At 43.0% G+C, this 17,500-nt stretch overlaps 2 protein-coding genes across 4 annotated transcripts in view; one reads left to right on the forward strand and one right to left on the reverse strand.

Annotated features, from left to right (window-relative positions):
* The window catches only part of LOC133649526 (venom phosphodiesterase), a 30,423-nt gene extending 19,161 nt beyond the window's left edge, over positions 1-11,262 (reverse strand). Inside the window, exons 1-11 of the mRNA XM_062046115.1 lie at positions 11,217-11,262; positions 5,469-5,556; positions 2,510-2,644; positions 2,312-2,437; positions 2,184-2,244; positions 2,015-2,112; positions 1,804-1,883; positions 1,618-1,737; positions 1,447-1,556; positions 1,312-1,377; positions 1,168-1,240 (exon numbers count right to left, since the gene is read on the reverse strand). Coding sequence (XP_061902099.1) covers positions 1,168-1,240; positions 1,312-1,377; positions 1,447-1,556; positions 1,618-1,737; positions 1,804-1,883; positions 2,015-2,112; positions 2,184-2,244; positions 2,312-2,437; positions 2,510-2,644; positions 5,469-5,556; positions 11,217-11,240 — 981 coding nt within the window. The 5' untranslated portion in view covers positions 11,241-11,262. The remainder of the gene's footprint in view (positions 1-1,167; positions 1,241-1,311; positions 1,378-1,446; positions 1,557-1,617; positions 1,738-1,803; positions 1,884-2,014; positions 2,113-2,183; positions 2,245-2,311; positions 2,438-2,509; positions 2,645-5,468; positions 5,557-11,216) is intronic.
* A 483-nt stretch (positions 11,263-11,745) lies between these two features.
* LOC133650057 (F-actin-uncapping protein LRRC16A-like) overlaps positions 11,746-17,500 on the forward strand; it is a 35,978-nt gene continuing 30,223 nt past the window's right edge. For all 3 annotated transcript variants that reach the window (XM_062046848.1, XM_062046849.1, XM_062046850.1), the window contains exon 1: positions 11,746-11,816. In XM_062046848.1, the coding sequence (XP_061902832.1) occupies positions 11,795-11,816 (22 nt within the window). In that variant the 5' untranslated portion in view covers positions 11,746-11,794. The remainder of the gene's footprint in view (positions 11,817-17,500) is intronic.

Consider the following 17,500-nt stretch of genomic DNA (forward strand, 5'->3'; position numbering starts at 1 on the left):
ACACTACATCTACATCATGTTACACCTCACATCAACACTACATCTACATCATGTTACACCTCACATCAACACTACATCTACATCATGTTACACCTCACATCAACACTACATCTACATCATGTTACATGTTACACCTCACATCAACACTACATCTACATGTTACATGTTACACCTCACATCAACACTACTTCTACATCATGTTACACCTCACATCAACACTACTTCTACATCATGTTACACCTCACATCAACACTACATCTACATCATGTTACACCTCACATCAACACTACATCTACATCATGTTACACCTCACATCAACACTACATCTACATCATGTTACACCTCACATCAACACTACATCTACATCATGTTACACCTCACATCAACACTACATCTACATCATGTTACACCTCACATCAACACTACATCTACATCATGTTACACCTCACATCAACACTACATCTACATCATGTTACACCTCACATCAACACTACATCTACATCATGTTACATGTTACACCTCACATCAACACTACATCTACATCACGTTACATGTTACACCTCACATCAACACTACATCTACATCATGTTATACCTCACATCAACACTACATCTACATCATGTTACATGTTACACCTCACATCAACACTACATCTACATCATGCTACATGTTACACCTCACATCAACACTACATCTACATCATGTTACATGTTACACCTCACATCAACACTACATCTACATCATGTTACATGTTACACCTCACATCAACACTACATCTACATCATGTTACATGTTACACCTCACATCAACACTACATCTACATGTTACATGTTACACCTCACACTCCTGCCACCTCATTGTCTGCAGAGCGCACCGCGGGACACACCCACGGGCGTGTTTCTAACTAGTTTTCTATGTGTTTCCAACTAGTTTTCTTCGTGTTTCTAACTTGTTCTCTACATGTTTATAACTAGTTATCTAGGGGTGGTGGAGACGTTGAAAAGGTGAGCGGGTGCGTGGCTGGTTGGACGGAGGACACAGGTGGGCACACGTGGACGTGGCGAGCGATAAGACCCATAAAACCTTTGGCTCGGTGCCAGGGTGAGAGGTGAGATAAGACGATCAGAAAAGCTCCACGTGGTTTCAGGAAAGAGCACAACAACGTACCCCTCCGCTGACAGGACCAAAGCTGTGTCCAGATTTGTCGGGCTCTTCCAAGTAGAGCGTGAAGAAGTCGGGTCTGGAAGAGGAAGAACACGAGGTGACATCGTGGCTACAAGTTCTTCCGGGTTCCGGGTCTGGTCCACCCACCGCTTCTGCTCCGGCAGCTGAAGCCACTTGAGCAGCGTCAGGACTCGTTCCTCAAAGGGGATTTTCCTGCAGAGAGTCAAAAAGCGCATGAACAGGACTTGAGTTTCCTCTGAGGAACCCCAACAACACCCGTACCCGTCATAAGGTCGATACACGTCCGGGAAGCTGCCGTTTATTTTCACGTCAGACCCCGGCCAGAAGAAGGTTCCAGACTTCAGTCCCTGGAACTTTGCTGTATGCCAAATCTGCGGGGGAAAGCGAATGTTACTTCTGGTCATGTGACCCGTCCTCAAGGACACAACTCACCGGTTGTCCCAAGTACCAGTCCGGGTTGTCCTTCTCCGGACCGGACAAAGTGAAGATGGCGTCCATCACGGGATCGTACATGACGTTGTCGATCAAACCGTTGGACTCGGGGTACAGACCCTGTGAGGCGTGAAGGGGTGTGGCTTAGTCCCCAATGAGCTGGGCATGTGGGTGGAGGATACTTGCCGTCACGATGGTGTAGTGGTTAGGAAAGGTCTTGCTGGGAAAAGCCGCTTGCATGAATGAAGTTGACGTCCCACACGTCCCTGAAAGAAGACAGCTTCCTGTCACAGCTGGAGTCTACCCCAGCTAGCGTCAGTGAAGCTAACGTTGCTAACACAACTTGGCATCTTAAGGTGGACTCAAAGCAAGAACTTTTAGGCGGACGGAGACTCACCGAGTTTGGTCAACACGGGCATGAGGGCGCTCCAGGTCTGCAGGTAGTCCGCTCGCAGGCCGTCCAGCGAGACCAGAAGAAGCGGCTGCTGCTTGAAGCTGCGAGCAGAAGATGGGCGGAGTTACTTGCAATCAGCAGGCACCTGCAGGGGGCGGAGTGTCGCTGGTACCCTGGTGGACAGGAGGGGCGTGACAGGTCGTCACACTGGTCCTCCACCCACTCTGGTTGTCCTGAGAAGACAGAGGACAAGCGGTCAGGGTCGTGGTCACCTACCCACAATGCATTGCGGCGTCTCACCCAGGCAAACATGCTGGTAGTTGGTGCAGCAGTCGTGTGCGGACATGCAGTCGCCAGAACAGTGACACCTGCTGGTCGGCAGCCTCGCCTCGCCGCAGCGCAGCCTGGTGCACTCCCACAGTTCACCTGCGTGCAGGTGACACCTTCTCTGTTAGCCAACTTGCTACGAGGTCGGGCGGCACGCAGCGGCGCACTCACTGGGGGCGGTGCAGAGGTCGTGGTAGTCATGGCAACAGCTGCCGACGGCGCCGCAGCCGCTGTCACATCTGCAGCCAGGTGTGGCGTCGTCATACGGCTGGTAGCAGCGACCGCGGCATGACGTCTGCGGCGCCACTGGGAGGTGACAACACCAATTAAGGCATGACAGGGGACGATGTGATGGGTGTGACTGTTATGGTGGGGCTACGGGTGTGACGGGGGGAGGGTATGTTGGGGTGACGGGTGTGACAGGTGTGACGCGGGTGACAAGTGTGATTGGGTGACGGGGGTGACAAGTGTGATTGGGTCAGGGGGGTGACAGGTGTGACAGGTGCGATCGGTGTAACAGTGTGACAGTTGTGACGAGGGTGACAGGTGTAACAGTGTGACAGGTGTGACGAGGGTGACAGGTGTAACAGTGTGACAGTTGTGACGAGGGTGACAGGTGTAACGGTGTGACAGTTGTGACAAGGGTGACGGGTGTGACGAGGGTGACAGGTGTGACAGGTGTGACGAGGGTGACAGGTGTGACAGGTATGACGAGGGTGACAGGTGTGACAGGTGCGATAGGTGTAACGGTGTGACAGTTGTGATGAGGGTGACAGGTGTAACAGTGTGACAGGTGTGACGAGGGTGACAGGTGTAACGGTGTGACAAGTGTGACAGGGGTGACTTAGTGTGACGAGGGTGACAAGGGTGACTAGTGTGACAGGTGTGACAAGGGTGACAGGTGTGACGAGGGTGACAGGTGTGACGGGTCTGATGAGGGTGACCGGTGTGACGGGTCTGACGTGGGTGACAGGTGTGACAGGTCTGACGAGGGTGACGGTGTGACAGGTGTGACGAAGGTGACAGCTGTGACAGGTGTGATGAGAGTGACAGGTGTGACGGGTGTGACGAGGGTGACAGGTGTGACGGGTGTGATGAGGGTGACAGGTGTGACAGGTGTGATGAGAGTGACAGGTGTGATGAGGGTGACAGGTGTGACGAGGGTGATGCTGTGACAGGTGTGACGAGGGTGACAGCTGTGACAGGTGTGGTGAGGGTGACAGCTGTGACAGGTGTGACGAGGGTGACAGCTGTGACAGGTGTGATGTGGGTGACAGGTGTGACAGGTGTGACAAGGGTGACGGTGTGACAGGTGTGACAAGGGTGACGGTGTGACAGGTGTGACAGGTGTGACGAGGGTGACAGGTGTGACGAGGGTGACAGGTGTGACAGGTGTGATGAGGGTGACAGGTGTGACAGGTGTGACAGGTGTGACGAGGGTGACAGGTGTGACAGGTGTGACGAGGGTGACAGGTGTGACAGGTGTGACGAGAGTGACAGGTGTGACAAGTTTGACGAGGGTAACAGGTGTGACAGGTGTGATAAGTTTGACAGGTGTGACGAGGGTGACAGGTGTGACAGGTGTGACGAGGGTGACAGGTGTGACAGGTGTGACAGGTGTGACGAGGGTGACAGGTGTGACAGGTGTGACAGGTGTGACGAGGGTGACAGGTGTGACAGGTGTGACGAGGGTGACAGGTGTGACAGGTGTGACGAGGGTGACAGGTGTGACAGGTGTGACGAGGGTGACAGGTGTGACAGGTGTGACGAGGGTGACAGGTGTGACAGGTGTGACAGGTGTGACAGGTGTGACGAGGGTGACAGGTGTGACAGGTGTGACAGGTGTGACGAGGGTGACAGGTGTGACAGGTGTGACGAGGGTGACAGGTGTGACAGGTGTGACAGGTGTGACGAGGGTGACAGCTGTGACAGGTGTGATGAGAGTGACAGGTGTGACGGGTGTGACGAGGGTGACAGGTGTGACGGGTGTGATGACGGTGACAGGTGTGACAGGTGTGATGAGAGTGACAGGTGTGATGAGGGTGACAGGTGTGACGAGGGTGATGCTGTGACAGGTGTGACGAGGGTAACAGCTGTGACAGGTGTGGTGAGGGTGACAGCTGTGACAGGTGTGACGAGGGTGACAGCTGTGACAGGTGTGATGTGGGTGACAGGTGTGACAGGTGTGACAAGGGTGACGTGTGACAGGTGTGACAAGGGTGACGGTGTGACAGGTGTGACAGGTGTGACAAGGGTGACAGGTGTGACAGGTGTGACGAGGGTGACAGGTGTGACGAGGGTGACAGGTGTGACAGGTGTGACGAGGGTGACAGGTGTGACAGGTGTGACGAGGGTGACAGGTGTGACAGGTGTGACGAGAGTGACAGGTGTGACAAGTTTGACGAGGGTAACAGGTGTGACAGGTGTGATAAGTTTGACAGGTGTGACGAGGGTGACAGGTGTGACAGGTGTGACGAGGGTGACAGGTGTGACAGGTGTGACAGGTGTGACGAGGGTGACAGGTGTGACAGGTGTGACAGGTGTGACGAGGGTGACAGGTGTGACAGGTGTGACGAGGGTGACAGGTGTGACAGGTGTGACGAGGGTGACAGGTGTGACAGGTGTGACGAGGGTGACAGGTGTGACAGGTGTGACGAGGGTGACAGGTGTGACAGGTGTGACAGGTGTGACGAGGGTGACAGGTGTGACAGGTGTGACGAGGGTGACAGGTGTGACAGGTGTGACAGGTGTGACGAGGGTGACAGGTGTGACAGGTGTGACAGGTGTGACGAGGGTGACAGGTGTGACAGGTGTGACAGGTGTGACGAGGGTGACAGGTGTGACAGGTGTGACAGGTGTGACGAGGGTGACAGGTGTGACAGGTGTGACAGGTGTGACGAGGGTGACAGGTGTGACAGGTGTGACAGGTGTGACGAGGGTGACAGGTGTGACAGGTGTGACAGGTGTGACGAGGGTGACAGGTGTGACAGGTGTGTTTCCCGCGCCCCTGGAAGACTTTTGGAGTTTGCTCTGTGGAAAACACTGGAAAGGTGCTTGTGAGTCACGCTGAGTCAGCAGGTATTGAGTCATCCTGTGTCGCCATGGCAACACCACCTGAGTGTGAGGGCACCTTGCTTTCGACAAGTTTGCAGGTCCAGTCCCAGTCCCAGTCCCAGTCCCAGGATCAGAGTCACAACGGACACGGCCAAGACGCCAAACTGTGAAAAAGTATGCTAGCATTAGCATTAGCATGATCCCGCCCCTCAAACTGCATCAGCTAGGGTAGGCTCCAGCCTCCCAGGGACAACTCCAACTGTGTGTACTGTGTGTAGTGTGTGTACTGTGTAGTGTGTGTACTGTGTAGTGTGTGTATAATGTAGTATGTGTTGTGTTGTCGGAACAAGGTTTTGAAGTCTGGCGACATGGTGGCATTAAAATCAGCCAGAGCTAACCTGAACCTGAACCTGAACTGTGCCATTAAGGTTGCAAAGCGTGCTCACAGTCAGAAAGTGCAGGACTTCTTGGAGAACCCCACGAATACAGGTCATCACGGACTATAAAGCTGTATATAACACTAGAGGAATGTGGCAGGGCATACGGGTCATCACGGACTATAAAACTGTATATAACACTAGAGGAATGTGGCAGGGCATACGGGTCATCACGGACTATAAAGCTGCCTCCTGTCCCTGTGACAACAGCATCGGCTTTCTGAACGACCTCAACAACCACCTTGCGAGGTTTGAGGCACTTAACACCACTCCGGCGAGGAAGTCCATCCCTCGCCCTGATGAGCAGCCGCTCAACCTGGACACAGCGGATGTCCGGAGAACCCTGAGGAGAGTGAACCCCCGGAAAGCAGCGGGACCGGATGACATTCCGGGCAAGGTGCTTAAGGGATGTGCAGACCAGCTGGCTGGGGTTCTCACAGACATCTTCAACATCTGGCTGACACAGGCTGTGGTACCATCATGTTTTAAGACGGCCGCAATCATTCCAGTACCTAAAAACCCCACAATCTCCTCCCGAAGGAATCAATGAAGTACTATCTATCTATCTATCTATCTATCTATCTACCGCCCCGTGGCACTCACCCCCATCATAATGAAGTGCTTGGAGAGGCTGGTAAAGGAATATATTGTCTCCAGACTTCCCCCCACATTCCACCCATACCAGTTTGCTTATCGCCCTAACCGCTCCACAGAGGAGGCCATCTCCTCTGCACTCCACCTGAGCTTAGAACATCTGGAAGGAAAGGACACACACGTGCGGATGTTGTTTCTGGACTTCAGCTCAGCATTCAACACCATCATCCCGCAGCACTTGGTGAGCAAACCTTGGATTCAGTACCCCCCTTTGCAACTGGCTGCTTGACTTCCTCGCGGACAGACCCCAATCTGTGAGAGTGGGCAACAACACCTCCAGTGCCATCCCTCTGAGCACCGGCTCCCCCCAGGGCTGCGTCCTGAGTCCACGTTGATGACCCATGACTGCTGCGCCAGGCCTCATCCGTGACAACAACCACATGGACTACAGGGAGGAGGTGAAACATCTGGTTGACTGGTGCAGAACCAACAACCTGGTCCTGAACGTCGACAAGACCAAGGAGATCATCGTTGACATCAGGAAGCACCAGTCCAGCCACACTCCACTCTTCATCAACGGCACAGCGGTGGAGATGGTAAGCAGCACCAAGTTCCTGGGGGTGCAGATAACTGACAATATGACCTGGTCCCTACACACCGGAGCTCTACAAGAGCTCAGCAGCGCATGCACTTCTTGCGTGGGATGAAAAGAGCATAGCTCCCTCCCCCCCATTCTCACCACGTTCTACAGAGGCACTATAGAGACCACCTGCATCTGTCTGGACTGGAGCATTCAGTGCCTCGGACTGGAAGTCTCTCCAGAGAATGGTGAGGACGGCGGAAAACATCATCAGGACTCCTCTTCCTCCTATCCAGGCGATGGCAAAAAGCCGCTGCCTGACCAGGGCTCAGAAAATCTGCAGAGACTCCTCCCACCCCCACCAAGGACTGTTTTCACTGCTGGACTCTAGAAAGAGGTTCCGCAGCTTCCGAAGCAAAACCTCCAGGTTCTGTAACAGCTTCTTCCCTCAGGCCATAAGACTCTTGAAGGCATCATAATAATAATGTACATAAGACTCTTGAAGGCATCATAATAATAATGTACATAAGACTCTTGAAGGCATCATGATAATAATGTACATACGACTCTTGAAGGCATCATAATAATAATGTACATAAGACTCTTGAAGGCATCATGATAATAATGTACATAAGACTCTTGAAGGCATCATAATAATAATGTACATAAGACTCTTGAAGGCATCATAATAATAATGTACATAAGACTCTTGAAGGCATCATGATAATAATGTACATAAGACTCTTGAAGGCATCATGATAATAATGTACATAAGACTCTTGAGGGCATCATAATAATAATGTACATAAGACTCTTGAAGGCATCATGATAATAATGTACATAACACTCTTGAAGGCATCATAATAATAATGTACATAAGACTCTTGAAGGCATCATAATAATAATGTACATAAGACTCTTGAAGGCATCATAATAATAATGTACATAAGACTCTTGAAGGCATCATAATAATAATGTACATAAGACTCTTGAAGGCATCATGATAATAATGTACATAAGACTCTTGAAGGCATCATGATAATAATGTACATAAGACTCTTGAAGGCATCATAATAATAATGTACATAAGACTCTTGAAGGCATCATATAATAATGTACATAAGACTCTTGAAGGCATCATATAATAATGTACATAAGACTCTTGAAGGCATCATCATAATAATGTACATAAGACTCTTGAAGGCATCATAATAATAATGTACATAAGACTCTTGAAGGCATCATGATAATAATGTACATAAGACTCTTGAAGGCATCATAATAATAATGTACATAAGACTCTTGAAGGCATCATGATAATAATGTACATAAGACTCTTGAAGGCATCATAATAATAATGTACATAAGACTCTTGAAGGCATCATGATAATAATGTACATAAGACTCTTGAAGGCATCATAATAATAATGTACATGAAACTCTTGAAGGCATCATAATAATAATGTACATAAGACTCTTGAAGGCATCATGATAATAATGTACATAAGACTCTTGAAGGCATCATGATAATAATGTACATAAGACTCTTGAAGGCATCATGATAATAATGTACATAAGACTCTTGAAGGCATCATAATAATAATGTACATAAGACTCTTGAAGGCATCATGATAATAATGTACATAAGACTCTTGAAGGCATCATAATAATAATGTACATAAGACTCTTGAAGGCATCATGATAATAATGTACATAAGACTCTTGAAGGCATCATAATAATAATGTACATAAGACTCTTGAAGGCATCATAATAATAATGAAGTGGCTGGAATATAAAGACAATATAAGATAAAGCTGCAATATATTGTCATCTATTGATTTATATCTGCACCTTATTGATCTTTGATCTGCACTACAAGCAACAATTGCAACTTCTTATCTCTACTTACTGGAAACTTCACTTTTCAATGTCAACACAAGGAAGTCACAGTCTAATAATGTAGTGTGTGTTGTGTAGCATGTGTTGTGTAGCATGTGTTGTGTAGCATGTGTTGTGTAGTGTGTGTTGTGTAGCATCTGTTGTGTAGCATGTGTTGTGTAGCATGTGTTGTGTAGTGTGTGTTGTGTAGCATGTGTTGTGTAGCATGTGTTGTGTAGTGTGTGTTGTGTAGCATGTGTTGTGTAGCATGTGTTGTGTAGTGTGTGTTGTGTTGTGTAGTGTGTGTTGTGTAGCATGTGTTGTGTAGTGTGTGTTGTGTAGCATGTGTTGTGTAGCATGTGTTGTGTAGTGTGTGTTGTGTAGTGTGTGTTGTGTAGCATGTGTTGTGTAGCATGTGTTGTGTAGCATGTGTTGTGTTGTGTAGTGTGTGTTGTGTAGCATGTGTTGTGTAGTGTGTGTTGTGTAGCATGTGTTGTGTAGTGTGTGTTGTGTAGCATGTGTTGTGTAGCATGTGTTGTGTAGCATGTGTTGTGTAGAGTGTGTTGTGTAGCATGTGTTGTGTAGCATGTGTTGTGTAGCATGTGTTGTGTAGTGTGTGTTGTGTAGTGTGTGTTGTGTAGCATGTGTTGTGTAGTGTGTGTTGTGTAGCATGTGTTGTGTAGCATGTGTTGTGTAGTGTGTGTTGTGTAGCATGTGTTGTGTAGCATGTGTTGTGTAGTGTGTGTTGTGTAGCATGTGTTGTGTAGCATGTGTTGTGTAGCATGTGTTGTGTAGTGTGTGTTGTGTAGTGTGTGTTGTGTAGCATGTGTTGTGTAGCATGTGTTGTGTAGCATGTGTTGTGTAGTGTGTGTTGTGTAGCATGTGTTGTGTAGCATGTGTTGTGTAGCATGTGTTGTGTAGCGTGTGTTGTGTAGCATGTGTTGTGTAGCATGTGTTGTGTAGCATGTGTTGTGTAGTGTGTGTTGTGTAGCATGTGTTGTGTAGCGTGTGTTGTGTAGTGTGTGTTGTGTAGCATGTGTTGTGTAGCAGGTGTTGTGTAGCATGTGTTGTGTAGTGTGTGTTGTGTAGTGTGTGTTGTGTAGCATGTGTTGTGTAGTGTGTGTTGTGTAGCATGTGTTGTGTAGCATGTGTTGTGTAGTGTGTGTTGTGTAGCATGTGTTGTATAGCATGTGTTGTGTAGTGTGTGTTGTGTAGCGTGTGTTGTGTAGTGTGTGTTGTGTAGCATGTGTTGTGTAGTGTGTGTTGTGTAGTGCGTGTTGTGTAGTGTGTTGTGTAGTGTGTAGATTTAGACTTGGACTTAGACTCAGACCTAAATTCAGACTCAGACTTAGACTCAGACCTAAACTCAGACTCAGACTTAGACTCAGACTTAAACTCAGATTTAGACTTAGACTCAGACCTAAACTCAGATTTAGACTTAGACTCAGACATAAACTCAGACTCAGACTTAGACTCAGACCTAAACTCAGACTCAGACTTAGAATTAGACCTAAACTCAGACTCAGACTTAGAATTAGACCTAAACTCAGACTCAGACTTAGACTCAGACCTAAACTCAGACTCAGACTTAGACTCAGACTTAAACTCAGATTTAGACTTATACTCAGACCTAAACTCAGACTCAGACTTAGACTCAGACTTAAACTCAGACTCAGACTTAGACTCAGACCTAAACTCAGACTCAGACTTAGACTCAGACCTAAACTCAGACGCAGACTTAAACTCAGATTTAGACTTAGACTCAGACCTAAACTCAGATTTAGACTTAGACTTAGACCTAAACTCAGATTTAGACTTAGACTCAGACTTAAACTCAGATTTAGACTTAGACTCAGACCTAAACTCCGATTTAGACTTAGACTTAGACATAAACTCAGACTCAGACTTAGACTCAGACTTATACTCAGATTTAGACTTAGACTCAGACTTAAACTCAGATTTAGACTTAGACTTAGACATAAACTCAGACTCAGACTTAGACTCAGACTTAAACTCAGATTTAGACTTAAACTCAGACTCAGACTTAGACTCAGACTTAAACTCAGATTTAGACTTAGACTCAGACCTAAACTCAGACTCAGATTTAGACTCAGACCTAAACTCAGACTCAGACTTAGACTCAGACCTAAACTCAGACTCAGACTTAGACTCAGACTTAAACTCAGATTTAGACTTAGACTCAGACTTAGACTCAGACTCAGACTTAGACTCAGACCTAAACTCAGATTTAGACTTAGACCTAAACTCAGACTCAGACTAAGACTCAGACTTAGACTTAGACACCAAGTGTGTAGTGTGTGGTGTGGTACTCACAAGGATGAGGTGCTTCTTCTTCATGGTCACACGCTCAGACTTTAACTCCGACTTAGACTCCGACTTAGACTCAGACCTAGACTTAGACTCCGACTTAGACTCCGACTTAGACTCAGACCTAGACTTAGACTTAGACTCAGACTTAAAGTTCGACTTCGACTTAAACTTCGACTTCGACTTAAACTTCGACTTCGACTGGGACTGTAGACCGCAAGTGAGACCAGGTGTGACTCAGTGACCTGCGGACCAGGTGTGACTCCAGTCACTGATTGGCAGAACACGTGACTTCTGTGACGTCACTTCCCGACAGGTGCGTGAGATCCCGTGTCGCGTGACGTCCATCGTCAGTCGGAGTGCACGCAGGTGTCTGACCAGCAGGTGTCGCTGTGCTGCCGTCACGTGACCGTGTGGCACCTCCCACTTCACCTCCACTCCTGCAGGCTGTCACGTGACCGTGTGGCACCTCCCACTTCACCTCCACTCCTGCGGGCTGTCACGTGACCGTGTGGCACCTCCCACTTCACCTCCACTCCTGCGGGCTGTCGTGGCGGGAATGTCCGCTACCGGAAGGTGAAGCCATGGACCATTCCGATCTGTTCGGTAAGAAGCCGCGTGCGTGCGTGCGTGTGCGTGTGTTTGTTTGTGTAGGTGTGTGTGTGCGTGCGTGTGTGTGTGTGCGTGTGTGTGTGCGTGTTTGTGTGTGTGTGTGTGTGTGTGTGTGTGTGTGTGTGTGTGTGTGTGTGTGTGTGTGTGTGTGTGTGTGTGTGTGTGTGTGTGTGTGTGTGTGTGTGTGTGTGTGTGTGTGTGTGTTGCTGCTCCTCACGTCGAGTCAAAGTCACGCACAAAAAAGTCATTGTTGGATTAAGAAAGGATTAATTTGGTGTTCGATCATATTTAATTTGATGTTCGATCATATTTAATTTGATGTTCGATCATATTATATGTTTGGAGACATTTTGGACACAAAAGTAGAGTTTCCTTGCCCCGAGGGAAGGTGGGCGTGCCTGCTACTTCCGCATGTGGGAGTGGGGGCGTGGCCTGACAACTTCTTCCAAACACAACTTTGACCACTTTTCTATAGCCTCATTTTAGCCTTTGATATTTCTTATTATTGTTATCGTTAATATTATGATTATTGTGGTAGCTTACATCACGTGACACTGCTTATGTTTACATGATTAAATATTGCCGTCATTTGTCTTTTTCAAACATGAACGGTGTTTTTATTGTATAAAATATGACATATTATTGTACAAAATATGACACCTTATTGTGCAAAATACGACGCTTTATTGTGCAAAATCTGACACCTTATTGTACAAAATATGACATTTTATTGTATAAAATATGACACTTTATTGTACAAAATATGACACCTTATTGTACAAAATATGACACCTTATTGTACAAAATACGACACTTCATTGTACAAAATATGACACCTTATTGTATAAAATATGACATTTTATTGTATAAATTATGACACTTTATTGTACAAAATGTGACACTTTATTGTACAAAATATGACACCTTATTGTATAAAATATGACACTTTATTGTACAAAATATGACACCTTATTGTATAAAATATGACACTTTATTGTACAAAATACGACACTTTATTGTACAAAATATGACACCTTATTGTATAAAATATGACACTTTATTGTATAAAATATGACACTTTATCGTACAAAATATGACGTTTTATTGTATAAAATATGACATTTTATTGTATAAAATATGACACTTTATTGTACAAAATATGACACTTTATTGTACAAAATATGACACCTTATTGTATAAAATATGACACTGTATTGTACAAAATATGACACTTTACTGTACAAAATATGACACCTTATTGTATAAAATATGACACTTTATTGTGTAAAATATGACATTTTATTGTATAAGTATATGACACTTTATTGTATACAATATGACATTTTATTGTATAAAATATGACACTTTATTGTATAAAATATGACATTTTATTGTATAAAATATGACGATTTATTGTATAAAATATGACATTTTATTGTATAAAATATGATATTTTATTGTATAAAATATGATATTTTATTGTATAAAATATGAAGTTTTATTGTATAAAATATGACAATTTATTGTATAAAATATGACATTTTATTGTATAAAATATGACGTTTTATTGTATAAAATATGACGTTTTATTGTATAAAATATGACACTTTATTGTGTACAATATGACATTTTATTGTATAAAATATGACATTTTATTGTATAAAATATGATGTTTTATTGTATAAAATATGACGTTTTAATATATAAAATATGAAATTTTTTATTGTACAAAATATGACATTTTATTGTATAAAATATGACGTTTTATTGTATAAAATATGACATTTTTTATTTTATACAATATGACATTTTATTGTATAAAATATGACATTTTATTGTGTCAGTATATGACACTTTATTGTATAAAATATGACACTTTATTGTATAAAATATGACGTTTTATTGTATAAAATATGACATTTTTTATTGTATAAAATATGACATTTTATTGTATAAAATATGACGTTTTATTGTATAAAATCTGACATTTTTTATTTTATACAATATGACATTTTATTGTATAAGTATATGACCCTTTATTGCATAAAATATGACATTTTATTGTATGAACTATGATATTTTATTGTATAAAATATGACATTTTATTTTATAAAATATGACATTTTATTGTATAAAATATGAAATTTTATTGTATAAAATATTACACTTTATTGTATAAAATATGACGTTTTATTGTATAAAATATGACATTTTTTATTGTATAAAATATTACATTTTATTGTATAAAATATGATGTTTTATTGTATAGAATATGACATTTTTTATTTTATACAATATGACATTTTATTGTATAAACTATGATATTTTATTGTATAAAATATGACATTTTATTGTATAAAATATGACGTTTTATTGTATAAACTATGATATTTTATTGTATAAAATATGATATTTTATTGTATAAAATATGACATTTTATTGTATAAACTATGACATCATGCACACCTGAAGTTGCCTTGAATGATGCTTGATAATAAATATTGACCTCCTGTTTGTAAAGCAGCACATGATAACCAGGAAGTACAGTATTAATTATTAATAATCTTTTAATTTTATCAATAATTATTTCCCCATCCAGCGTTCAAATCCCTGGCTCATTTAGTCTTATTCGGGCGCTAAAGACTTCCTCAGATATTTTTAAAACCCCTAAATGGAGCTTTTCCAGGCCAAGGACCCCAACTTTGTTACAATAAATGATGATTATGACTTTTACTAGTACCTGTCTTTCATAACTCGTGACGTCTCTGTTTCCAACTTTACTCAAGGGTCCTTGAAGGCACCACAGTTGTGTGCAACAAGATGCTAAAGTGAGAGTTAAACACATTTTATACTTATGATATATTTACGATATCGTTCCTCTTTCCCCTCATCCTGCTTCCAAGTGTTGCTGCTGTGTATGAATCACAAAGTGTCAGCTTTGATGGAGTTATGACGTCTGTGTTGGTGAACATGAAGTGCTGATGCTAGCAGGGGCAATGAAATATTTAGTATTTTAGCTTGTATGAATACACATATATATATCTGTGTGTGTATTTATGTATATACAGTATGTGTATATATGTATATATATGTAGATATGTGTGTGTATGTATATATGTGTGTATTTATGTATATATATGTATACATGTATATATATGTAGATATGTGTGTGTATGTATATATGTGTGTATTTATGTATATATATGTATACATGTATATATATGTGTATATGTATATATGTGTGTGTATGTATGCATATATAAGTGTGTGTATGTATGTATATACATATATATGTGTGTGTATATATATGTATATATGTGTGTGTATGTATGTACAGTATGTATATATGTGTGTGTTTTTATGAATACATGTGTGTGTGTGTGTGTAAATGTACAAACCCCATTTCCTTATGAGTTGGGAAATGGTGTTAGATGTAAATATAAATGGAATACAATGATTAGCAAATCATTTTCAAGCCATATTCAGTTGAATATGCTACCTCCTGGTACCCTAGCACCTCCAAAACCCTCAAATCTAAACTCCAAACATCTCAGAACAAGCTAGTCAGGTTACTTCTAGACCTCCACCCCAGATCCCACCTCACTCCTACCCACTTCTCTAAAGTGGGCTGGCTCAAGGTGGAGGACAGAGTTAAACAACTTGCACCGAGCCTAGTCTATAAAATCCGCTACACCTCCCTGATACCGAAGTACATGTCAAACTACTTCCTTAACGTAAATGACCGCCATAACCACAACACCAGGGGGTGCTCCACTAACCACGTTAAACCCAGATTCCGAACTAACAAAGGTCTTAACTCATTCTCTTTCTATGCCACATCAATGTGGAATGCGCTCCCAACAGGTATAAAAGAAAGGGCATCTCTATCCTCCTTCAAAACCGCAGTAAAAGTTCACCTCCAGGCAGCTACAACCCTAAACTAACACCCTCCCCGGATTGCTAATAATCAAATGTAAACAATCAAATGCAGATACTTTTTCTTTTTCTTATGCCTTCTGATCTCTCTCTCTCTCTCTCTCTCTCTCTCTCTCTCTCTCTCTCTCTCTCTCTCTCTCTCTCTCTCTCTCTCTCTCTCTCTGTCTCTCTATGTCCACTACTTGATGTCCATATCCTCCTCCCCCCACCCCTACACACCCCTGATTGTAAATAATGTAAATAATTCAATGTGATTATCTTATGTGATGACTGTATTATGATGATAGTATATATCAGTGGTCCCCAACCTTTTTGTAGCTGCGGACCGGTCAACGCTTGAAAATTTGTCCCACGGACCGGTGGGGGGGGGGGGTGTATTTTAAAAAAAATATATATATATATATATATTTTTTTACATAAGTAAATACAATCATGTGTGCTTACGGACTGTATCCCTGCAGGCTGTATTGATCTATATTGATATATAATGTATATATTGTGTTTTTTATGTTGATTTCATAAAAAAAAAATTTAAAAAAAATTATTATTATTATTATTTTTTTACATAAATAAATACAATCATGTGTGCTTACGGACTGTATCCCTGCAGGCTGTATTGATCTATATTGATATAGAATGTATATATTGTGTTTTTTATGTTGATTTCATTAAAAAAAATTAAAAAAAAATAAATATTTTTTATTTATTTTTACATAAATAAATACAATCATGTGTGCTTACGGACTGTATCCCTGCAGACTGTATTGATCTATATTGATATAGAATGTATATATTGTGTTTTTTATGTTGATTTCATTAAAAAAAAAAAAAAAAAAAAAAAAAAAAAAAAAAAAAAAATTTTTTTTTTAAATTCTTGGGCGGCCCGGTACCAATCGGTCCGCGGACCGGTGGTTGGGGACCACTGGTATATATGATAGTATATATCTGTTTCTGAATCAATTTAAGTGGACCCCGACTTAAACAAGTTGAAAAACTTATTGGGGTGTTACCATTTAGTGGTCAATTGTACGGAATATGTACTTCACTGTGCAATCTACTTAATAAAAGTCTCAATCAATCAATCAAAAACAAAGACAACATATTTGATGTTCAAACTCATAAACTTTTTTTTTTTTTTTTTTGCAAATAATCATTAACTTAGAATTTGATGGCAACACGTGACAAAGAAGTTGGGAAAGGTGGCAATAAATACTGATAAAGTTGAGGAATAGGTTTTGTTTGTTTTTGTACATAAATTGTGTTTCCGGGTGCTCTTACACCCGTGAAGAGCTACTGAACATCAGATCCACCATCCCTATGGACTTGTTACCGGTCATCTTAGCGTCAGCTGCGGATTTGGTCCATTCTGCGATCAAAAGAGGGAAACCGCATCGACGAGGAAAGAGAGCGGGCGCACTTGTCCGTCTTCGCGGACGGGGATTACGCACGCCTCTACCAGGCATCTTCCTCTCCAACGTCCGCTCACTTGCCAACAAGATGGACGAGCTAGCGTTGCTGATGAGAAGGAACAAGGACTTCTCCTCATCTTGTGTGTTGTGACATTTTTAACACCTCTCTGGAGCTATGCCGCGTGCCGTCCTGCTTTAAGACCTCTACCATTGTCCCTGTCCCCAAGAAAGCACGGATCACAGGACTAAATGACTACAGGCTGGTCGCGCTGACGTCTGTGGTCATGAAGTCCTTTGAGCGCTTGGTCCTGCCCCACCTCAAGGACATCACCG

This window comes from Entelurus aequoreus, linkage group LG05 (assembly GCF_033978785.1).
Source record: "Entelurus aequoreus isolate RoL-2023_Sb linkage group LG05, RoL_Eaeq_v1.1, whole genome shotgun sequence".
Taxonomy (NCBI): Eukaryota; Metazoa; Chordata; class Actinopteri; order Syngnathiformes; family Syngnathidae; genus Entelurus; species Entelurus aequoreus.